At 46.2% G+C, this 24,979-nt stretch overlaps 1 protein-coding gene across 1 annotated transcript in view; it reads left to right on the top strand.

Annotated features, from left to right (window-relative positions):
* Positions 1 to 22,769, top strand: part of gramd2aa (GRAM domain containing 2Aa) — a 94,830-nt gene extending 72,061 nt beyond the window's left edge. The window contains exons 7-13 of the mRNA XM_041178187.1: positions 55 to 153; positions 2,862 to 2,933; positions 7,791 to 7,850; positions 8,342 to 8,501; positions 8,992 to 9,085; positions 17,763 to 17,870; positions 21,176 to 22,769. Coding sequence (XP_041034121.1) covers positions 55 to 153; positions 2,862 to 2,933; positions 7,791 to 7,850; positions 8,342 to 8,501; positions 8,992 to 9,085; positions 17,763 to 17,870; positions 21,176 to 21,179 — 597 coding nt within the window. The 3' untranslated portion in view covers positions 21,180 to 22,769. The remainder of the gene's footprint in view (positions 1 to 54; positions 154 to 2,861; positions 2,934 to 7,790; positions 7,851 to 8,341; positions 8,502 to 8,991; positions 9,086 to 17,762; positions 17,871 to 21,175) is intronic.
* Positions 22,770 to 24,979: the final 2,210 nt, after the last annotated feature.

Below are 24,979 nucleotides of genomic sequence, written 5' to 3'. Positions count from 1 at the left end.
GGCAGCAAAAACTGGCAGAAAGTTCCTCATGGACTCCGCCTCCGACTCTTTCAGGTCACGGCTTCGGTTACCTCGGTCGTGCTGGTCAAGAAACACCGGACAGGAGGGCTGCTCCCCAACGGCCTGGTCATCAGGACAAGCTCCAACGACAAGGTGAGGCCAGCACTCAGCTCCTGTCCAACCCTCCCCGCAGGAGACCAAAAGCCCTTTGGAGAGGGGCTTTTAGACCCAGTTCAGAGAAGGTCCACGAGGCCGACTCCTCGTGCCGGAGACCCGCCAGGAAAGGTGTGGGTCACTGCCGGGAGCCTGCCCATCGATGCCGTTCGCCTGTGTGATCCTGCACACCACCCCCCCCCCCCAAACAACCCCCTTTCTTTCTAGTTCTCCTTGAGATGTGGGTGTCTCTCGCAGAGCCAGCATTTATCGCCCGCCCCTAATTGCCCTTGAGAGATAGGCCGTGATCCACCTTCTGGAACTGCTGCAGTTCACGTGGTGAAGAGACTTTTCCCTGTCAGGGTTTGGTGCCACTGAGTGGCTTTGCTCGGCCATTTCAGAGGGCGGTTTGGTGAGAGTCAGCCACGTGGGCTGTGGGTCTGAAGTCACAGGTGAGGTAAGGGCCCCGAAGGGGTTAAGTTTATATGACAATCTGGTAGCTTCATGATCATTATCAACAAGACTAGCATTTTACTCCAGATTTATTCATTACATTTAAATTCCCCCAGCTGGTGGGATTTGAACTCATGTTTCTGGAGGGTCAGGATTACTAGTCCAGTGACATTACCACCATGTTGTCCATACTGCCAACCAAGCAGCGGCTGGAGGTTTGAGGGAACTCCAAAGCCTTGGGCCTATCAGCCTTCAGCTGGGGACGGGCAATTGGACGGTAAAAGGAAACAGGGGCAGGTAGGAGAGGCAGCTCCTTATCAAGGAGAGGGATAGGCAGGAGCTAGTATTTCTGTCTCCATTGGCAACTCCTCAAGTGCCTGTTCCGAATGGCTCCTGTTCAAAATCACGAGGGGGCTGGACAGAGCAGATAGGGAGAAGCTGTTCCCACTCGTAAAAGGATCGAGAGTGAGAGGGCACAGATTTAAACTGATTTAAAGCAAAAGAAGCAAGTGTGATGTGAGAATACACTTTCACAGAACGAGCGGTTCGGGTCTGGAATGCACTGCCTGGAAATGTGGGGGGGGAGGCAGGTTCAATCGAGGCATTCAGGAGGACATTAGGTGATTGTTTCTATTCAAACGATGTGCAAGGGTGCGGGGAAAAGGCAGGGCGATGGCACTAGGTCATAATGCTCATTTGGAGAGGCGGTGTAGACGCGATGGGCCGAATGGGCTCCCTCTGTGCCGTTAAGGTTCTGCGACCGTATGATTCTAACGGAAGCACGCGGGCACCCCAGACACATGATGGGGCCTTAGCCTCATTTGCATGGACCCTGGATGGCTCGAATTTGCCCTGTGCAAATTCTCTGGATGTGACTGGGGCAAAGGCACGTTATTAATTATTGAGGAGGAATTTTTTTTCTCTCTGTGGCTGGTGAATCCTGGGAATTCTCTTTCCCAGAGGGGCAGAGATCGATAGGTTAAAGACAGCCAGGGATAATCTCAGGGAGCATAGGTTTCAGGAGGCACTGAGTAGATCTCTTGCTTAGCGACAAAGCAGAAGCCCGGGGCTTGTGGCAACATGGCCCTGTTAGATCACAACAGTGTCTCGTCAGCTCCATCAATGAGAGAAACAAGAGCCCTTTTTATATAAAAAAAATACAGAAGCAGATGGAAACAAAAGGAAATTTAAAAAAAAATAAATGAAAATAATCACTTGGGCAGGGATGAGAATGTTTAACGAATGTTTTAGAAATTAAAACATATAAAATACAAAGAGATAACAAACTGATCCACCTCAGAACGAGCAGGAAGAGGCTTGAAAGGAGGAAGCTAGGTGGATACAGGAGGGAGAGAGGAACATAAGGTTAGTGAGAGATGGAGATGGATGTGAAGCTTCTCATGTTGGGACAGCACGGAGCTGTTGGGTCGAATGGCCTGTTGCTGTGCTGTACCTTCGATGTCTAGGGGTTGAGGCATTGTAAAATAAACAGTGGACCTATCAAGGACATGAGTTTTGTGACTGAAGGAAAGAGCAATATTTGACCCCGAGATGAGCATCTGGCCACATATTTGCCCCATCATTAAGACTGCCCATTTCCACCTCTGTACCAATCTCTGCCTTCCCCCCCACCTCAGCTCATCTGCTGCCGGAACCCTCACCCAGGTCTTTGTTACCATTTTAGACTTGATTATTCTAATGTTCACCTGGTCAGCCTCCCATGTTCCACCTGCTATAAACCTGAGCTCAACCAAAACTCACACCAAGTCCTGTTCACCTGTCACCCCTGTGCGCACTGACTCACACTGGCCGCTCATTTTGCAAAGCCTCAACTTTTAAAAGGTCTCATCCTTGTTTCCAAACTCCTCCATGGCCTTGCCCCTCCTAATCTCTATCATCTCCTCCCACTCCTGCAGCCCTCCGAGGTCTCTGCGCTCCTCTTATCCTGGCCTCTTGAGCTCCCGCATTGGTGGCTGTGACTCTAGCTGCAAAGGCCCTAAGCCCTGGAGTTCCCTCCCTCCCTACCCTTCTCTACCTCACTTCCCTCCTTTAAGACACTCCTGGAAACCTACCCCTTCGACCAAGCATCGTAATTAATATCTCTGCATGTGGCTTGGTGTCAGATTTTGTTGGATAATTTTCCCCTGATGCGCCTTGGGATGCTTCACGACCTTGAGGGTGCTATATAAATGCAAGCTGTTGTTGCTTCAATTTATGCTCCATTTAACAAAGCTCTCTGTATTTTTTTGCTGCAGTACATCTTTGTGTCCTTCATCTCGAGAGACAGTGTCTACGACGTATTGAAACAAGTCTGCTCACATTTACAGGTAGGATCTGAAACCCTGCTGGTCTTTTCCCGCCTCGCACCCATCCCGCTCGGTATGTGAGGAGACTGATCAGTGAATCTTACCACTGAACAAGGAGACAAACCTCGAAAACCTTGCATCAAAACTCCTTCAGTCCTTTTCTCTCTGCTGTGATGTATTGGCTCTCTGTTCACATTATTGTCCAGTTTGCTTATTTCTTTTGATGGCTCCTGGCACCAATTGAAAGCCTTATTTGTGTATGTGGCATCGTCGAGAGGTCTTGTGGCGCAGTGGGTAACGTCCCTGCCTCTGAGCCAGACGCTCCGGGTTCAAGTCCCACTCCGGGACTTGATGTGTTCATAATGTGGTCAAACTGCAAATCCTTCCAACACATGCCAATGGCAGGCAGTAAGAGACCTGGGGAGTGTTGAAGCCTCTACCTTCACTATCCATAGCTCTGGACTACACTGTGCAGTGAAGGGCATGTTTCCACAGTAACTCGGACTCCCTGAGTGAATGTAACACACCACATCATCAAAGCAGTGTCGGCAAAACTCTATCTTTCCAATTATTAAAGTCCAGATGAGAAGCAATTCTTTTAACAGTTGAGATAACGAATCCGTGATCTATACGACCACTATCCTTGATTTAACAGTAATATATACATCTCACACGGTAGTATATACATCTCACACGGTAATATATACATCTCACACTAATATATACATCTCACACGGTAATATATACATCTCACACTGTAATATATACATCTCACACTAATATATACATCTCACACAGTAATATATACATCCCACACAGTAATATATACATCCCACACAGTAATATATACATCCCACATGGTAATATATACATCTCACACGGTAATATATACATCTCACACTAATATATACATCTCACACTGTAATATATACATCTCACACGGTATAATTTACACCTCACACGGTAATATATACATCTCACAGTAATATGTACACCTCACACTGTAATATATATACCTCACGTGGTAATACATACATCCCACAGAGTAATATGTACATCTCACATGGTAATATGTACACCTCACAAGGTAATATATACACCTCACACAATAATATATACACTATATTGGGAATAGGACAACCTAGAATGACTGCAGTGTTTGAATTTAAACTCTTTTTGTCTGTCCACCATGCTAACTGAGGCTTAAAGTATTGACATGGAATATTAAAGAGGTTTCCTCAGGAAGGAATCTCACAGTCTAGGGGATACTGAAAGTCAGATGATATTCCTCTTTATATTTCGGCAGCTCCTAACACTCTTGCATTTATATAGCACCTTCCATATTCCCAGGATATCTTGCAGCTCTTCACAGCCCCTGAGATATTTTCTGCAATGTAGTCACTGTTGTAATGCAGGGAAATAGTAGGAACTACCTCCGAAAAGTTGACTCACCTCTAACATCCTCCCCTCTCCCTGTTGGTGATGGAGTGTTGTGGTTCACTCAGGAGGTCTGAGTTGCTAGTGGCTGCTCCACGTACTTTTACATGCATGCTGTGGCCTAAGAGGATAGGTGGCGATGGTGGAGGCTAAAACTCACCTTCCATCACATGGCAGACCAGGAATCTCTCCCACTCTTACTGCCTGCCGCCAGCGTGTGTTGGATGGATTTGCAGGTTGAACTGGTTTGGCCACGTTACCAACGCATCTTCTGCCGCCATTAAATCCTGGATTGGGACTTCAGCCTGGACTTTCTGGCCCAGAGGCAGAGACCAGGACCCAGGACACCACATGGAACTCCTGCCCCCCACTGGCCAGAAGCTGTAATTATCCCATGACAAAAATGACAATTTGGAACAACTCGCAAAGAGATTTGGCTGGTGCCTTCTGGTGAGTGAAAGCTCTTTGGAGGCAACACTGAAACCAACTGGAGAAACAATAATGAAAGATTTGTAAAAAAAAAAAGTACTGACTCAGAAAGCTGTGACTTGCTCTGCCAGCACAGGCTTGATGGGTCGAATAGCCTCCTTCTGTGACGTAACGTCTCTATGACTGAACATGCTGGGGACAGATAAGGGGCTGAATATTACTGGGGTGGGGGTGTGCGTGTAGATGGCTCGCTCGACCCCCTTCTCCGGAAGTGAAGCCGGGATGGAGCCTGCCCCTCAGCCACAATGTGCTCAACAGGTTGGGGGGGCAGTGTTGGAATTCCGCCCCTCTCTAGCGAGGAAGTCCTGCCCTCGGGAGCCGCCGCTCGATCGAATTGGCTGGCAGCTGCGTCAGTCCCGGCAGCACCGAGAGCATGTTGGCGGACGCCAGAGGAGGAGGAGGAGGAGGAGGACGAAGGCCCGTGCCTTCTCCAGAGACAGTTAAGTCCGTGGGTCCGGGGCAGGGAGGGCTTGAGCAGCTCAGGGAGGGGAGCTGGGCGTGGTGGGTATAAGGCTGCGGGAGCTCCTGGCTTGAGAGTAACTTGGAGAAGGCTCGTTCGGGAAGGCACCAGGCACATTGGGGGACTTCATCGGGAACGGGCAGAGGTGAATTCAAGGCATCGGAGGAAGCGCACAAGCCCCCAACACCCCATCTACCCAACCCTTCGAGAGCCTCCTGACCCACATGTGGCAACGTCTGCAGATCACTCATTGGATTTATCAACCACCTCGGAACTCGGAAGCAAATCACCCTCGATCCCGAGGGACTGCCCAAGAATTATTACCATGTGGAAATGTCTATCCTTTTGTTTCTGGTAGGAATTAATAATTTACTTGGGATTTTCAACCAAATTAATGCAGATGAATTTGTTACATTTTCATAGCGAAAAAGTGGCAAATAATTTATCGTTTTGATTTAGTTCCCGTTAATTCAGGTGAATTTGTTCCTGTCTTGGCAGCAAGTGAAATCAGGTCCAGAGGCACCGGGAAGTGATTCGGAGGAGTCTCTTGTCCCATTTAAGCAGCCTGAGAGAAGAACAAGTTGGAGAATCACTGCCCTTTGATTCAGATTGTTACACAGAGCGGAATCTTATGCTAGCGGGATTTTATGGTCCCGCCGAGTGTCAATGGACTTTTGAATGGCTCGTCACAATTTACAGCCTTGCAGCCGCTGCAATGGGGTGTTAAAATTCAGCCCATTGTTAACCCTGTGACTATCCATGTGATGCTGTGACTGGACCAGGGGGAGGTGTGTATCATTAACACAACAACAAGCTCTGTCAGGTTAATTGCACCAGGGACATTGCTGCTCATTGAGTTCCTCGCAAAAGAGTTTCAGATCCTGGTCCTGAAGCCACAGCGGGAATATCTGCTTAATGATTGACATTGAGATTAATGTGACGGGAACTCACCGACTGGTGCTCGTTCCTGTGGGATGGTGTGTGTGTGTGTGTGTGTGTGTGAGACAGTGTTGCATTTTCCATATTGTAAATTTACGCACTTTCCAACGGCAGCAGGTGACACAGATGCTACAGGCTGGACTCTGCCTGATGAGCCTTTGTGTGTTACAGTAACAGGGTAACAGAGTATTGCACCCATTGGGCGGGTGTGTGCCTGACCTGGATGAGTGTAGAATGACGCGCAGTGATGCTGGGCGAGCATCCCAATGTCACTGTTCGCTCGCGTGATATTTTGGCCGGTGGGTGTGTGCGGGAATCGACAATTAACAGGCCCATTAAGGCCATTAAAGTTCCGATTAAGTGAAACTTTTCACTGCATAAGGCCGAAAAGGCCAAGGGGCTTTTGGATTTTTTTTTGGCGAAACCTCGTGCGGGCAGGATGAGGTTTCAATCGTTGATTTTAAAAAGAATTAACATTTTTCATACTAATTTGTAACATGTCCCTGCTCAGAGTCACATGTTAAGAACATTTTTAAAATTCTTTATTTTTTTATCTTCAAAAGTTTTCAGCTCCCTGAGGTAGCTCTGTCTGTGCCTCAGGGAGCTTTTACTGCGCGCACCCCCCCCCCCCCCACCACCCATCTGCGCATGCGCACACCTCCCCGCGCTCGCCCTCCTCCTGTCCCCCCCAAACCCGGCAGCGCTGAGCGCGCGTGTCACACTGGCTGGCCGCTGATTGGCCGGTCATCGTGAAATCCACCTTGAGGGCCTGATCGCTGGCAGCTTCGCGACTGCTCCCAGACCCGCCCACTGCGCCCGCCCGGCGAGGGCAAAATTCTGCCCATGGTGAGTTTGTAGGTGCCACTTTTTTGTCAGAAACGTTTGAGAATAGTGACACCTACAGGCCCAGCCCCATATAACAGCCGGGCCGTTGAGCCTTAAAAACCAAAGGAAGTTAAAAGAAAGAAAGAGTTGCATTTATTTAGCGCTTGTCACGACCGCCGGATGTCTCAAAGCGTTTTACAGCCAGTGAAGTACTTTTGGAGCATGGCCACAGTTATAATGTAGGAAACACAACAACCAGTGTGCGCACAGCAAGCTCCCGCAAGCAGCAATGTGATAATGACCAGATAACCTGGCTTGTGATGTTGATTGAGGCACTGGGGAGAATTTCTCTGCCCTTCCTCAAAACGGTGCCACGGGATCTTTTACAGCCACCTGAGCGGGCAGGTGGAGTCCCGGTTTAATGTTCTATCTGAAGGTTGACACCTCCCTCAATACTGCGCTCAAACATCAGTGTTTGTGGCCTAAGCCCTCGAACGATACTTGAACCCAGAACCTTTTGGACTGAGCCGCAGCTAACACCCCAGGCTGGTTTGTTTAATGGGCACAACCTGATCTTTAAAAAAGATTTTAACGCAAGAAATTCTGCGAAGCATTAGCTCTTGTCATGAGGTTGTCCGAGTCTCAGTCCTGAGCTGCAGACAACAGCCTCAATGGTCAGTGTGAAATCTCCTTTTTCTTCGGTTTATTGTACTGTTTCTTGTCTTCAGGACAGTAAGAAGAGTTTGAGTGTGAGCCTGTCTCCAGATACGTGTGAATCCCTACCCTTGGTAAGTTGTTTTCCATTAGGTTCAAGATTTTCTACATTCTTAACTCGTTCTCCTCTATTTTCTCTTCTATCCCACTAAACCACCCGGCTGGAATGTTAGTGCTGACTGAATAGCGACAGCATCCTTCCTGTAGTGTTCAGTTGCTCTATGTTTGATTATACGAGTCTGTTTACTATTGATGCTCACTGTGCTTGATTGGTTAGGCATGGGTGTGGACTCAGAGAAAAGCCAACAAAGCTGTAGAAAGTGCTGGAAGCCAGACCTAAAAGCATGGAGCAGACATTTTAAAGCACTGTGAATAAAATCTGTGACACACATAGAAAGTAGTGGCATCTGAGATAGAAGTCTGAGATAGAAATTTATAACATCTCACCATCGTGTTGTCTGATTGTTGGCAGCAAGTGATGAGATGTTATCCAACCCCATCCCCCCCACCCCCGGAGTCTGTGCTTAAGTGACTGGGTGACATTGCTTTTTCTGCTGTTCCTTAGGAAAACTATAGGTTACATTCGGACTGGAAGAGGAAAATAGCCAACGGATCCTCGTCTTCACTGCCAGAAACAGAGTATCAGTCCCTGCTGGGGAACTCCACCAGCAGCCTAAGTTCTCCAGAGGCAGAGAGCTCCAGTTACCACAGCCAGACCTTTCGAGGTTAGTGACCATATAGCTTCCGGTGCTTCAGTGTGCATCTACAAACAGGTGAGCGTGGTTGAGTGTGGGATGGGCATATGTTTAAATGTGTGCACGAGGACACTAATGCAAGTCTTGGTTTGTGTGGCGTGTTTATGAAGTCCCTGCGCAACTTTTGAACTTTAATAGCATTAACTATACTGACAATCGAAGTAAACTGCATATGAAAGCAGAATTCATCAAGTCACTTTACGTTAACGCTGTGCTGTAGTTTGTGAAGTAACTCAGCAATAACTGGAGAATATTTTCAACAAGTTGGAAGATCGGATTGAATGTTTGATCACAGAAGATGGCAGTAATGTAGAGGCCTAGAAATTTGATCTGGCTTTTGTTAAAAACCAACAAAATATGCAAACTAGGCTCCCCACTGCCTCTCACTACCCCTGCTCCCCCCCCCCCCCCCCCAACTACCGAACTAGTGTTTAACTCTTTTGTTCTTTCTTTCCTTTAGAAAGAGTGGTGAAGAAAGAAAAAATATTGGAATTGGACTCGGTTGAGAGGATTGGAAAAGTTGAATACGGAATCCTCAGGATATTAATTGTAATGTAAGTGTTGGATAAAACATCCTGGTGTTATTGACACCTCTTCATTTATTATGGCGGGTATTTAACAGAGGTGACGGTGGGGTGGGGGGATCTCGCCCGCTGGCTCCACATTGGCACATTCCCGAAAACAGGCAATCGGGCACTTAATTGGGCAGCAGCGGACCTTGTTGTAAGATGATGTGTGTGGTTCAGTAGGTCTCATGAAAAGGTTATAAGCCTTGCATAGTTTAACAGTAAGTGTTCATTAACATACGGAGAGTGGACCTGCATGAGAAGGGCAGCGGCAGTGGGAGAGAAAAACCAGTGGCAGAGAGCCCCTTCAACCTGCTTCTACCTGTCAGAGCCGACATGTGATGTCACAGGAAAACAGGTAGGTGATTGGTGAGTAGCTCTTCCTGGTCTCTTTTGCTTGGCCAAATGGTTTAAATCAGGAGACGTTATAACAGTTGAAGATTAAGAAATTCACTTTTAAAATGTTTAACATCCAAATTAATTAATTAAATAGAATAGAGATGGCTGGGCAGGTGATGTGTTGCAGCTGTAGCATGTGGGAGCTGGTGAACGCCAGTGCAATCCACGGTGACCATGTCTGCAGCAAGTGTTGGTGCTTGAGGAACTTCAGCTCAGAGTTGATGAGCTGGAGTCTGAGCTGTGGCACTGTGACACATCAGGGAGGGGGAGAGATACCTGGACACTGTGTCTCAGGAGGCAGTCACCCCTCAGATTAATTGCATCAAATTTGGTCCATGGTCAGGGACAGGAGGGTGTGACTGTGAGTTAGGCAGGTATGGGGATCCAGAATTTAGCTTTGGAAGAGCCTCGGCTCCTTGTCCAATAGGTACAAGGTTCTTGCTCCTGTGTGGACAAGGGCACAGGCTGCAGGGAAGATGAGCAAACTGACCGCAGCACCATGGTACAGAGTGACATTCAAGTGGGGAGGGAGAAAAGAGAAACATAATAGTAATAGGGGATTGCATAGTTAGAGGAATAGATACCATTCTCTGCAGCAAAGACAAGAGAGTCCCGAAGGCTGTGTTGCCTACCTGGTGCCAAGGTTAAGAACATCTCTTCAGGGCTGCAGAGGAACTTGGAGCGGGAGGGGAAGGATCCAGAGTTGTCATGGTCCATGTAGGTACCAACAACATAGGTAGGAATAGGAAAGAGGTTCTGCTGAGGGACTACGAGCAGCTCGGGGCTAAATTTAAATAGCAGAACCACAAAGGTAATAACATCCGGATTACTACCTGAGCCACGTGCAAATTGGCGTAGGGTGAATAAGATTAGAGAGGTAAATGCGTGGCTCAAAGATTGGTGTGGGAGAAATGGGTTCTGACTCATGGGGCACTGGCACCAGTACTGGGGAAGGAGGGAGCTGTTCCATTGGGACTGGCTTCATTTGAATCAGTGGGACCAATGTCCTGGTGAATTGTATAACTAGGATTGTAGATAGCACTTTAAACTAATTAGTGGGGGGGAGGGTTCAATTGAAGGGAAGTTTTAAAAATCAAAAAGAAACGAGAGAAGGGGTGCAGGGTAGTGAAGAGGTGAGCGATAACCAAAGTCTGACAGGAAGGGGCAGAAAATATAAGCGAAGAGTGCAGCAGAAATTAGAACCAGGATGAGTAATAATGGTAAAAAGTCAAAACTTAAGGCTATTTATCTGAATGCACACAGCATTTGTAACAAGATAGATGAGTTGATGGCACAAATAGACATAAATGGATATGACTTGATAACTATTACAGAGACGTGGTTGCAGGGTGGCCAAGACTGGGAACTCAATATTCAAGGGTATTTGACATTCCAGAAAAATAGGCAGAAAGGAAAAGGAGGTGCGGTTGCTTTGTTAAAGGAAGGTATCAGTGCGGTGATGAGTAATGATATAGGTGCAATAGATCATGATGTGGAATCAGTTTGGGTGGAAATAAGGATTAGCAAGGGGAAAAAGTCATGAGTGGGAGTCGCCTATAGACCCCTGAAGAGTTGCCTCACTGTAGAACAAAGTATAAATCAGGAAATAAAGGGTGCTGCAATTGTCATGGGTGATTTTAATCTGCATACTGACAGGACAAATCAGGTTGGCAGGGATAACATGGAAGACAAGCTTGTAGAGTGCATCAGGGATTGTTTCTTAGAGCAATACATTGCAGAATCTACCCGGGAGCATAGCTGTTTTAGATCTAGTAATGTCTAATGAAGTGGGATTAATAAGAGATATCATTGTTAAGGATCCTCTAGGGAGTAGCGATCACAACATGGTAGAATTTCAAATTCAGTTTGAGGGCGAGCAACTTGGGTCTCAAACCAGTGTCCTCAACTTAAATAAGGGCAATTACAGAGGTAAGGAGAGAGAGTTGTCTAAAGCAGGCTGGGAAAATAGACTAAGGGGAAGGTCAGTGGATCAGCAGTGGCAAACATTTAAGCAGATATTTCATATTGCTCAGCAAAAATTTATCCCGGTCAAAAAGAAGGACTCGAGGAGAAGGATGAACCATCTGTGGTTAACAAAGGTGATCAAGGAGAGTATCCAGTCAAAAACTAAGGCATACAAAGTGGTGAAAACTAGGATTGGGAATATTTTAGGGACCAGCAGCAGATGACTAAAAAGCTGATAAAGAGGGAGAAAATTGATTATGAAAGTAAATTGGCAAGAAATATAAAAACAAACAGCAAGAGCTTCTACGAGAATATAAAAAGAAAGAAAATAGCTGAAGTGAGCATGGGACCCTTGGAGGATGCAACTGAGGAATTGATAACAGGGAACAGGGAAATGACAGATAATTTAAACCAATATTTTGCATTGGTCTTCATGGTGGAGGACACTATAAACATCCCAAAGATATCAGATAAGCAAGGAGCTAATGGGAGGAAAGATCTTGTAACAGTCTCTATCACGAGGGACAAAGTATTTGACAAGCTAATGGGATTGAAGGTAGACAAGTCACCAGGACCTGATGCATCCAAGGGTTTTAAAGGAAGTGGCTGCAGAGATGGTGGAGGCATTGGGGTCAAAATATTCCGGAACTCACTGGATTCAGGGAGGGTCCCAGCGAATTGGAAAACCGCTAATGCGATGCCCCTGTTCAAGAACGGAGGGAGACAAAAAGCAGGAAACTATAGGCCAGTCAGCCTAACATCTGTCATTGGGAAAATGCTAGAGTCCATTATTAAGGAAGAAATAAGAGGACATTTAGAAAAGCTTAACAGAATCAAATAGAGTCAATATGGTTTTGAGAAAGGGAAATCATGTTTGACAAATTTGCTAGAGTTCTTTGAGGATATAACAAGCAGAGTTGACAAAGGGGAACTGGTAGATGTAGTGTATTTGGATTTCCAGAAGGCATTGGATAAGGTGTCACATAAAAGATTATTGCACAAGATAGCAGCTCACGGTACTGGGGGTAATGTATCAGTATGGATTGAGGATTGGTTAACACACAGAAGACAGAGTCGGGATTAATGGGTCTTCCTCAGATTGGAAAGATGTAACTAATGGAGTGCCACAAGGTTCAGTTCTAGGGCCTCAATTATTTACTATCTATATTAATGACTTGGGGGAGGGGACAGAGTGTAATGTGTCCAAATTTGCTGATACAAAAATAGCTGGGAGGGCTTGTTGTGATGAGGACATAAGGAATCTGCAAGGGGATATAAATAGGTTGAGTGAGTGGGCAAAAACTTGGCAGATGGAGTTTAATGTAGGACGGTGAGGTCATGCACTTTGACAGAGAGAATCAAAAGGCAGACTATTATTTAAATGGAGAGAGACTCCAAAAAAGTGCAGCACAGAGGGAACTGGGTGTTCCTGTGCACGAAGACAAAAGGTTAGCATGCAGGTGCAGCAAGTAGTTAAGAAGACAAATTAAATTTTGGCCTGTATTGCTAGGGGGTTGGAGTTTAAAAATAGGGAAGTCTTGTTACAACTGTACAGGGTGTTGGTGAGGCTGCATCTGGAGTACTGTGTACAGTTTTGGTCCCCGTATTTAAGAAAGGATATACTGGCATTGGAGGCAGTTCAAAGAGATTCACTAGGCTGATTTCTGGGATGAAGGGGTTGACTTATTAAGAACGGCTAAACAGGTTAGGCCTTTATTCATTAGATTTTAGAAGAATGAGTGGTGATCTTATAGAAATGTACAAGATTCTGAGGGGGCTTGACAGGGTAGATGTTGAGAAGATCTAGTGGAGGAATCTCAAACTAAGGAACATAGTTACAGAATAAGGGAACACTCATTTAAAACTGAGATGCGAAGGAATTTCTTCTCAGAGGGTAGTGAATGTTTGGAATTCTCTACCCCAGGGAGTTGTGGAGGCTGGATCACTGAAAATAATTTAAAGAGTAAGTAGATAGATTTTTGAAATATCGGAGAGTTGAGGGCTATGAGGAGCTGGCATGAAAGAGGAGTTGAGGCCTGGGACAGATCAGCCATGATCTTATTGAATGGCAGGGCAGGCTTGAGGGGCCAAATGGCCTACTCCTCCTATTTCTTATGTTTGTGTGCGTGTGTGTATATATATATATATATATATATATATATATATAAAATACAGTATACGGTTCCCCCCCGCCACTTCTCAATGTTGGGTCCCTTGACCAGGCACCAAGTGTGTGACAAGCATCCCACCCCACCGCCCCCCTCACCCGGAAGCATCACCAACAGCTTTTGCTCTTTGGGCTTCCAGTGTAGTAAGTCTCCTGACCTCTGCTGAGTGAAGGAGAGGCATTAGCGTACTGGTATTATCATTGGACTGATATTTCAGAGACCCCGAGTAATGCTCTGGGGATCCGTGTTCGAATCCTGCCATGGCAAATGGTGAAATTTGATTTAATGGTCTAATGATGACCATGAAACCATTGTCGATTGTTGGTTCACTAATGTCCTTTAGGGAAGGAAATCTGTTGTCCTTACGTGGTCTGGCCTACATGTGACTGTACCGGTAATGTGGTTGACTCTTAAATGCCCTCTAAAATGGCCTAGCAAGCCACTCAGTTGTATCAAACTGCTGCAAAGTCCAAGAGGAATGGAACCAGATAGACTACCCTCCATCAACCTAGGCACAGGAAACAACAATGGCAAATTCAGCCCTGTCAGCTCTGCAAAGCCCTCCTTACTAACATCTGGGGGCTAGTGCCAAAACTGGGAGAGCTGTCTTGCAGACTAGTCAAGCAACACCATCCTGACATAGTCATACTTATGGAATCATACTATAGTAATTGTAAGTTTCTTACTGTTATGGGGATCATGTGACATCGTCTAAGGATGTCCCCGTTGCTGTAGTTCCTCTGCAAGTCAGTCCAACACCAACAGAAGAATCTCCAGTTGTAGAGTAGCATTTACCTGAATCCAAAAACCTCCTCGAAGACAATTTATTACGGAGTGGACTGTACCCCATTGTATATAATATGGGTTAAGATGTTTTTGTAAATAAGAGGGTAAAACAAAATTAAAGGGACAGCAATGTAGTAATTGTAAATCAAACCATTTCTTTCTGTTATGGGGATCATGTGACTATAGGCGAATCAGCCCTAAGGGGTGGAGCTTTTTAACCTTGATCTTGGAACAAGCATGTAGCCTCATCTGGAGTCTGTAAATAAAGTTTACTATTTCTTACAAGGAATCCATCCTGCGCTCCAAGTTTATTACACATATCTTTATAGACAATGTCCCAGACACCAACATCACCAACCCTGAGTACATCCTGTCCCACCAGCAGGACAGACCCAGCAGAGGTGGTGGCACAGTGGAATACAGTTGGGAGGGAGTTGCTGTGGGAGTCTTCAACATTGACTCTGGACCCCATGAAGTCTCGTGGCATCAGGTCAAACATGGGCAAGGAAACCTCCTGCTGATTACCATGTACCCACCCTCCCTCAGCTGATGAATCAGTGCCCCTCCATGCTGATACCACTTGGAGGAAGCACTGAGGGTGGCAAAGGTGCAGAATGTACTCTGGGTGGGGGGACTTCAATGTCCGTCACCAAGAGTGGCTCGGTAGCACCACTGCCTAAAGGACATAGCTGCTAGACTGGGTCTGCGGCAGGTGGTGAGGGAACCAACAAGAGGGAAAAACATACTTGACCTCATCCTCACCAACCTGCCTGCTGCAGATGCATCTGTCCATGACAGTATTGGTACCGCGTAGTCGTTGTGGAGATTAAGTTCTGTCTTTACATTGAGGATACCCTCCGTCGTGTTGTGTGGAACTACCACCGTGCTAAATGGGATGGATTTCGAACAGATCTAGCAACTGAAGACTGGGCATCCATGAGGCGCTGTGGGCTATCGGTAGTGCTGTAAAAAGGGGGCACGTCCTTCTTTAATCTAACTCCGCTGAGCTGCACTGCCTGGATCTCGCCCGGTCTGAGCCGGAAGGTCGGGCGATACAGACTTAGAAACAAATCCACGTAGGTAATTGGGCGAGGAGCGGCAATCCAACCCAGATCGCCACTCCGAGGAAGTTATCCAGAGGTGGGGGGGATTGACACTGCTTAGTTTTTGTGACAAACCTACTTTCAGCTGCATTAAGTCAGAGTGCACCGAGTTACCATTCTTAAATGGATCAAGGAACATTTTTAAAAAAATGGTTTGTGTTTTATAGCACTGCCTAATTGATTTTACCTTTGGTAATGTATAAATGGGCTTGAGGGGAAACAAAACATTTCTCAAAACAGATGTAATTTGTGCCCAAGGCAAATTCTTGCAGGAACAGAGTAGACAGACATTGAGTTTGCACATATCCATGTTATACCTGATACTGATATTACCTAAAGTGCAAATACTGGCCCAGGACCAAGATCCTGCACTTCAACACTTTTGTCCCGACACAATCTGTACTTTGGGAGAAAAGATTCATGAGAATGGTCCCTGGAATGAGGAACTGCAGTTATGAAGATCAATTGGAGGAGTTAGGACTGTTTCCCTTGGAGAGGAGAAGGCTGAGTGGAGATTCGATAGAGGTATTCAAAACCATGAGGGGTCTGGACAGAGTAGATAGAGAGAAACTGTTCCCACTCGTGAAAGGATCGAGAACCAGAGGGCACAGGTTTAGGGTAATTAGTAAAAGAAGCATTCTTTTACGTGATATGAGGAGAAACTTTTTCATGCAGCGAGTGGTTAGGGTCTGGAAAGCTGTGCCTGACAGTGTGGTGGAGGAAGGTTCAATGGAGCATTCAAAAGGGAATTGGAGTATTATTTGAAGAGAGAGAACTTGCAGGGTTACAGGGAGAAAGTGGGGGAATGGCACTAGATGAGTTGTTCATTCAGGGAGCTGGTGTAGATACGATGGGCTAAATGGCCTCCTTCTGTGCCATAATGTTTCTGTGATATCCCACGGTGCAGCTAGCCTGTCAAATAACACCTCACACCGCTGCCAGAGGAGGATCTAGTTATGTCCTGTGTGAGATTACTTTTTTAAGGCTATGTTTGTATAATAATTTATTGTATTAATGGGAATGAAGAAGCCTCAAGTAATTGGCCACAGTGGAATTTTTTTTGAAAAGACCACTGCTTTCATTCCCCTTCAGTTATCATTCTTTCCGTTTCCCTGCCAACACTATCTCTCTACACATCTACGTGTCCTCCTTTCAGCCCCCTTTGCTCCCAACTGTTCACTGGACAGTTCCCAAAGAGAAAGATGACCTTTATTTTGGCTCCTGTTTCTCCTCTGATCCTGACCTTGGAGGTGAGTGGTTGAATTCCAGTAGACTTCAGGGACATGACATTGTGGAGCACTGCGCCATCCACCATGGAGGACTCAGGGGGAGGTAAAGCACAAGACATGAAGATGCTGAAAATACTCAGTAGGTCAGGAAGCATCAGTGGAGAGAGAGAGAGAGAAAAACAGAGTTAACGTTTCAAGGTGACCTTTTGTCCGAACAGGAAAAAGTTGGAGATGTGACAGGTTTTAAACAGGTACAGAGACAGGGGGGGCTGAAAAAGGAAAGGACTCAACATTCAGGTCGACAATTTCAGATCATAACCGCTGCTCCCAGGTTTCCTGGGCATAGCAGCCGGTGGTAATGATTCTGTTGTGGTCACTTGCATTTCCTCCAGACCCTTCCTTCCCCTGTTTCTTATCCCATCACCAACCCTTTCGTCTTGTACCATCATCCCCATTATCATTTAATCTCTCCTGCATTTCAACCTATCAGCTTCCTTTTTGTTCTTTCCCCCAACCAACCCCCCCCCCCTCGCCTTTCCCTGCCTCAGTACGCGCTTAAAACCTGTTACGTCTCTAACTTTGCTCCAAACCTGAATGTTGACTCTGCTTCTGTCTCTACAGATGCTGCCTGACCTGCTGAGTATTCCCAGCATTTTCTGTTTCTATTTCAGACTTCCGGCATCTGCAGTATTTTACTTTTGTTTAAGTGTGGCCTGTGTAGGTGAGTTGAAGCAGCATTACAAGGGACTGAGTGACTTACACAGGGACGGGAATGTTCGATTTTAAGATTTCGACAGACAGACGATCATGGCCAGTGCTTTTCTGATATGTTCAGGCTCGTACGATATTTACCCCTTTGTGTTTTCTAGATATTTACCCAAAGCTGAGAAACAGTTGACTTATGATGAAGGGAAGATGTAAATTTCAAACTCCTGTGTGGAGTGTTGGGTTATGTGGTAACTTGTGTAATTTAAATTCTGTGGATTCATCAGATGGAGAATGTATGTTTTCCCAGAGTCATTATTCTGTTGGCATCGTCGATTTACATGACGTTCAGAGTTTACTCCTTGGAACAGCAGCTGGAACTCCTTGATGCAGCCTCCCAGTCTCGAGCCCATAAGAGGTAAGCTCACTGCCCAGCATCTGGTCCATTGAAAAATATCGCTTCGGTACCCGCTCATCAATACCAGTGCCATCCCCATACTCGGGCAGTGGAAGATGAGACCGGTGCCACTTCCATACTCGGGCAGTGGAAGATGGGACCGGTACCACTCCCATACTCGGGCAGTGGGACATGGGTCTGGTGCTACTCTCTAGAATCAGGCAGTGGTTTCAGTCCAGTACCGATCACCACATCATCGGCTAGAGGTGGGGTAATTTCAAAATCAATGGGCAGAAAATCTTGTTCCACACCATCTGCTTCCTTAAGGCTCCCCCACTACTACCAACATCCATCAGGAAGAGACCCATTTACAAATCCATTTTCCACTTAGCTACAGGCCACAGTCCAATTTCTAATTACCTGTGAATGAATTGCATTTATTATCAGATTATAGAACTGCTGTAATAATCAATTTAACTGGTTGTGTAAGAGAAACAGGTACAGGAAAAGCTGAAGTGTGCTAATGAAGTGATGGGAGGTGTATTTACCCACTGTTTCCCAGTGTGGAGGTCCTGATCTCAGTAAGAGGAGGTTGACAGTGTATGTGATTCCCAGCAGATCCTCTATGCCATCTGGTGCTAAAGTTCCCAGCTCGGGTGCCTCTGATGGGTGTCGAGACTGGCCAGATTGCCTGTTTCCATATTGCTGAATGGAAGTGCAATTGTAGAAATTAATGGATACACTTCATAGAACTGAACGGGGGAGAGGTTAGAATCAGTGTATCTCAGTCTGTGTCAGCTAGAAAGAGCTGTCCAGTTAGGTCCCACAGTCCATAACCCAGCAAATTATTTCTCCTCAAGAACATCTCCAACTGCCTTTCGAAAGCTTCTACTGAATCTGACTCTCCCACTCTTTAAGGTAACGCATTACAGATCTTAACAACCCTTTGTGTGAAAAATATCTCATTATTTCCCTTCATTTCTTTCTAAATCAACTCGCATGCCAGAGAAAAGAGTTTCTCTCTGCTACTGATATTTTGAGTATCTCTGTTGGCCTTCTCTTCTCTTAAGGGAGAATTCACACTTCTTCAATCTCTCCATGTAACTGGAGTTCCTCATCTCTGGAATCATCCTGCTAAACTTCTTCTGTATTCTCCCAAGATCTTGACATCCTTCTCAAAGTGTAGCGCATGGAATTGTGCATTATAGGCCTCAACAGAGATTGGCAAAGGTTCAGCACAGCATCCTTGTTTTTGTATTCAGTGCCCCTATTTACAAAACGACGTGACCTGTATACTGTGTTAACCATCTTATCAACCAAAACAAAAACAGAATTACCTGGAAAAACTCAGCAGGTCTGGCAGCATCGGCGGAGAAGAAAAGAGTTGACGTTTCGAGTCCTCATCCCTGCCACCTTCAAAGCTCTGTGAATATACACAGGTCCAAATCCCTCTGTTTATGTGCCCGCCCCTTCATAATAGCATCACTCCGATTATACATCTTCCCCGTCTTGCTTCTGCCAAAATGCATCACTCGACACTTATCCACATTCAGTTATACCTGACATGTGCCTGCACCTTTCTCTAGCCCATGGGCAGAATTTGTCTCTTGTTGGGTGGGCTTGCGCCGGGCCTGAACGAGGGTAAAATGACGCGTGATGACATCATCGTGCACTCACGCGATATTTCAGTCGGCAGCGCACCCGCCGACCATTGAGCAACCGGTCAAAGGCCCTTCATCAATTAATTGACTAGAATTTTCCTTGCCTGTCCAACTGTTCGGATGGCAGGTGGGAGAAAAGGCCAAGCGGCCTTTGCACTTTTTGGCAAAACCTCATTCACAGGCAAACTTCGGCCCTCACCACCCCCCCCCCCACTCCCCCAACTCCCCCCTACCCCGGCAGCGCTGCAGCGCACCATTCACCCTGGCTGCCCCGCCAATTGGCCGGCCAGCGTGAAGCCGGGGCCCAATCGTGGGGGGATGTCAGCTCCCCAACTACTCCCGGGCCCACCCGACAACCGGAAAACCCAGGCCTGTGTCTCCTGAAACCTGATTCCATCCTGCTCACCGTTTGCCGCGTAGTCAAATTTTGTATCATCCACCAACTTTGAAATTGTAATCTTCATACCTAAACCCAGACCATTTATACATCATACTGATTCCTGAAGGGCTGGAACTGAATCCTTCTGTCCAGCCGGGAAACATCCTATGGCCACTATTCTCGAACCCCTGTCCTTAGTCAGTGACATACCCATCATCCCTTTAACATTATGTGCTTCTATTTTCTGAATAAGTCTGTTCTTTGGTACTTTATTAAATGTGTTTTGAAAGTCTGCAATACCTACATCAGCCCTGTTACTGCATCTGCATCAAGAACTGAAATCAGGTTCATCAGACAGAGTTGGCCTTTATTAAATCCATATTGCTCGTCCCTTATGGACTGAGGCTTCTGGAAGTGAGAATTAATTTTGTCCTTGATCTTGGTCTCTAGTAGATTTCCTGCCACCGACATTCCACTGATTGGCCTGTAGTTAGCAGGTTCATCCTGAACCCTTTTCTCGAGCACGAGTGCACAACACTTGCAATTCTCCAGTCCCTGGCACCACTGCCACATGGAACGGAGTGAAGTGGAGACACAGCCATAGAAAAGAATGGACTGAAGGCACTGCCACAAATGACATGAATGGAGTGGAGCCGTTTCCATATGAATGAATGCAACGGAGGCGTTCCCATAAACCACATCAGCTCAGGATGCAAACTGGCGGACTCAGCACTGCTGGGGTCGGGGTGGGGGGGCGAGAGTGGAACCCCGCGCATGCGGAGACTGGTGGGCAGGTGGGTGGGTGGGTGCGCACAGTAAAAGCACCCCCCCCCCCCTCAACCTGAGGCACAGAGCTGCCTCGGGGAGCTGAAGGTTTTTAAAATAAAAAAATGAAGATATTAAAAAGTAACGAAAACATGTCCCCCCTCGTGCGACTCTGTCACATGAGCAAGGACACGAGTGTTAAAAGGTTTTATTCGGCAGCTCAGTGAACTCACAACTTCCACAGCAAGATGGGAGTTGGGGGGGATTGCTGGAATTTGCCACGTGGTCCAAGACCTGTGACAATTTCCTGGTGTTGATGGTCACTGGCTTTACGCGACTGGTGTTCAGTCACACTAATGTTTATGATTTGGCTGTTTGATTTTATGTCATTATTCGTATAGCCTGTTGATCTGCCATCAGTTTATTTAAAAAGCATTCAAATAGTTTGCTAAAATTGACCTTTTGAATGTCAGTTGCTCTACCATCTGGCCGACTCACTTCCACATCTTGTTCTGTTCCAGGTAAAGCACATCCTTGAGGGTTCAACGAAACTGCCAGCTCACAGTTCCTGTGGAGCAAACCAGGCGCAAACCACAGCAACACTGAGCCTCCAAGATCTCGCTCAGGCTCTCGGAATGGGAGGAGCTCCCAAAGCCATCGTCAATTTCCTGACCACTGTTAGCAAAGAGGCCAAGACTAAGTGTTTCCATTGCACTATATGACAGTACTTCATGTGCAACATTTAAAGCTTCAATTAGATGCGGCAGTTACACAGAATCACCTGATGAGCAGTCTGATTTTATTTTGATTGAATTTCTGAAAGCTTATTTCAAGGGGGATGTGAATCTGGGATTTCACTCCATTCAAAAGATTAAACGCTTCAGTGCTTACCTCTGTGATCCTATTCCAAACTCAGTGCTCGAACTGAGGATCCAACACAGAGGGGTAGGAATGGACTGAGAGCTTTACCTGTTCTTAAATCTAGAAGAAATCAGAAAGCAATGTTGAGAACTCTAGAATCAGCTGTTGATACGAAGGTATCTCTAGTCCCACTCTTTGAAAGCACTGTGTTTATTGATTGGTATAAGGCTTGACTTTGCCTGAGACAGTAAAAGACAGGCTAGTGGAACTCTTCCAACAACCTCTGTCACTTCAACATTGCCCTGGTCTGCACTTTACAGAGTCGGATTTCAGCCTCTGATCTAATTGTTCCTAGAACCTGCAGGCAGTCATTATCCAGAGACTGCCTCAGTTTATTTATAATCGCCAGTTATCAGATGTTGATTGAATAATATTGTGCACTCCACTTTCTCAGAAGTATCTTTTATGACTGCTCCCGTTACAAAAAGATGGATTTTGATATACCTGTAAACTTTAGACTCGATGCAAAATAAGAGGGCAGCATCCATTGGCTGGCACAACACCTCCCGGACAGAATGGTAGAAGGATATGTATTTCAGAGAGTGGCAGAACCGCATAGATTGAACAGAAGGGAAAGAAATGGAAAAAGGACATTCGCTGAAGAGCGTGAGAGCGTTCAAAAGCTAAGAGATTACCATCTACTGAACGATGTGGGAGGAGGACATTGCGTAGGAATGGCAAGGGACACTGGGGAGAAATGAAGTCTGCGACTATCAGTGACAAGATAATGGGTAGAATTTTACAGCCCAGTTGTGGTTGAGGTGGGGGTAGGGGGCAGTGAGCTGTCCAAAAGTGTATTGACTTCGGCGGGACTGTAAAATCCTGCCGGCGTAAAATTCCACCCAATCTTTCACTGGGTTTGATGGGCAGGGTTTGATGGTGAATGCCGAGGGGGTGGGATTGTGAAAAGTTAGTGGAATTGGATACAGCGTGTGATGGACTGTGCGGCGGCACAACCTATGGTGCAAGCTTCCAACAGGTTTATATTGCACATGACACACTTCAGGATCAGGCTTTATAGGCCACAATATAAATGAGGAGAGACCTATAAACTGGGCACTCCTTACTTGGGCTCTGCAAGCACTGACGCTCAAAACATAAAGATGGCCAAAGTGGATCATTGTAAATGTTTTACCTGTTTTTCTTTGTCATTTTTCAGTGTAATAAATGCAATAAAAGACTACATTTATTGTTCATGCGATTTTTCTCATTGTTTCATTTCATTTATGCCAATTTTTGTCCAGGCGACTGGGTTAATTTTGGAAGGGGGGTAAGGGACTGCCCCACTGTGAGCTCTGAAAGAAATGATATTCTGGAGGGGTTCACCTTTTCTGCCTCTCTCCTTGCCACCCCCATCTATTTCTCAAGTTCGAGCAACACTGAAGGGACTTTGTCTGACGCCGTTACACTGGGAATTCTGCCTGGTTAACTCAGTGATGACAGACATTCTGGGCCTGGTGAAAGACCCAGCACAAAAGAAGCACCAACCAGTGTTGTCTTTCTGTACCCTGAGGGAGAGGCTGAGACAACTCCCTTTGCCCAGGAAGGTGTGTTTTCTCTCTTTACTCTTTCACAGGATGTGGCTGCTGCTGGCAAGGCCAGCATTTGTTGCCCATCCCTAATTGCCCTTGAACTGAGTGGCTTTTGCTCAGCCATTTCAGGGGGCAGTTAAAAGTCAACCACATTGCTGTGGGTCTGGAGTCACATGTAGGCCAGACCAGGCAAGGTCAGCAAATTTCCTTCCCTAAAGATTTTTTAACAGCACTTGATGATGGTTTCATGAGACTAGTTTCCAATTCCAGATTCATTATTTGAATTTAAGTTCCACTAGCTGCTGTGTTGGGATTTGAACCCATGACCCCAGAGCATTAGCCTGGGCCTCTCAATAAATAGTGCAGTGATATTACCATTAAGCCACCACTTCCCTGGGATGTTTCTCCCTGGTTGTAAATAGGATGGGGTCAGCAAAGCTCTTACTGTCTCGCTTTTGAGTTTGTTTTCTGTGGATATGATAGAATATAAATCCGTGCTCTAATTTTACAAAGATACCCACTGGGGTTTATGCGGAGAGGGAGAGGGACACAACTCTTTTGACAGGGGATGACATAACTGGAAATTATTTACCAAAGGTTCTGCAGCATCTACAAGGCACAAGTCAGGAGTGTGATGGAATACTCCCCACTTGCCTGGATGAGTGCAGCTCCCACAACACTCGAGAAACTTGACACCATCCAGGACAAAGCAGCCAGCTTGATTGGCACCATATCCACATTCACACCAATGCTCAGTAGCAGCAGTGTGTACCATCTACAAGATGCACTGCAGGAATTCACCAAGGCTCCTTTGACAGCACCTTTCAAACCCATGACTACTACCACCTAGAAGGACAAGGGCAGCAGATAGATGGGAACACCACCACCTGGAAGTTCCCCTCCTAACCACTCACCATCCTGACTTGGAAATATATCACTGTTCCTTCACTGTCGCTGGGTCAAAATCCTGGAACTCCCTCCCTAACAGCACTGTGGGTGTACCTACACCACATCACTAAGACCGCCAACTTCCACCTCCGTAATGTTGCCCAACTTCTCCCTGGTCTTGGCTCATCTCCCATTCATGCCTTTGTTACCTCTAGACTCAACAATTCCAATGCACTCTTGGCTCATCTCCTACATTCTACTCTCCGTAGACTTGAGGTCATCCAAAACTCTGCTGCCAGTGCTTTAATTCGCACCAGGTCTCTTTCCCCTAATGGCCCTGTGCTCGCTGACCTACCTGGTCAAGCAAAGTGTTGATTTAAAAATCCTCCTCCTTGCTTTCAAATCCCTCTATGGCATCTCCCTTCCCTATCTCTGTAATCTTCTCCAGCCCAACAACACTCTGAGATATCCGCACTCCTCTAATTCTGGCCTCTTCTGCATCCCTGATTTTAATCACTCCACCAATGGTGGCCATGTCTTCAGGTACCCGGACCCAAAGCTCTGAAATTCCCTCCTTACGCCTCTCTACCTTATGCTTCTCCTTTAAGACACTCCTTAAAACTCTACCTCTTTGGTCATCTGGCCTAATATCTCCTTATGTGGCTCAGTGTTAAACTTTGTTTTATAATTCTCCTGTGAGGTGTTTTGGGATGTTTCATTACGTTAAAGGTGCTATATAAATGCAAGTTGTTCTAGTTGTTGAAAGTCCCTGGCAAACCTCTTTTGCTGTGTTTCTTAGACTCTTGCGATATGATGAACTGATAGCGCAAATAGAAATATATATGTATGGTCTGATAGCCATTACAGAGACATGGCTACAGGGTGACATAGAATGGGACCTGAATATTGAAGGGCATGTGACATTTGGGTAGGAGAGGAAGTTAAGTAAAGGTGGGGGGTGGCTCTGTTAATTAATGATGTGTT

Source organism: Carcharodon carcharias, chromosome 32, assembly GCF_017639515.1.
Source record: "Carcharodon carcharias isolate sCarCar2 chromosome 32, sCarCar2.pri, whole genome shotgun sequence".
In the NCBI taxonomy this organism is placed as follows: Eukaryota; Metazoa; Chordata; class Chondrichthyes; order Lamniformes; family Lamnidae; genus Carcharodon; species Carcharodon carcharias.
Note: the sequence above shows the minus strand (reverse complement) of the source record. Positions and strands in the feature narration are given on the sequence as shown.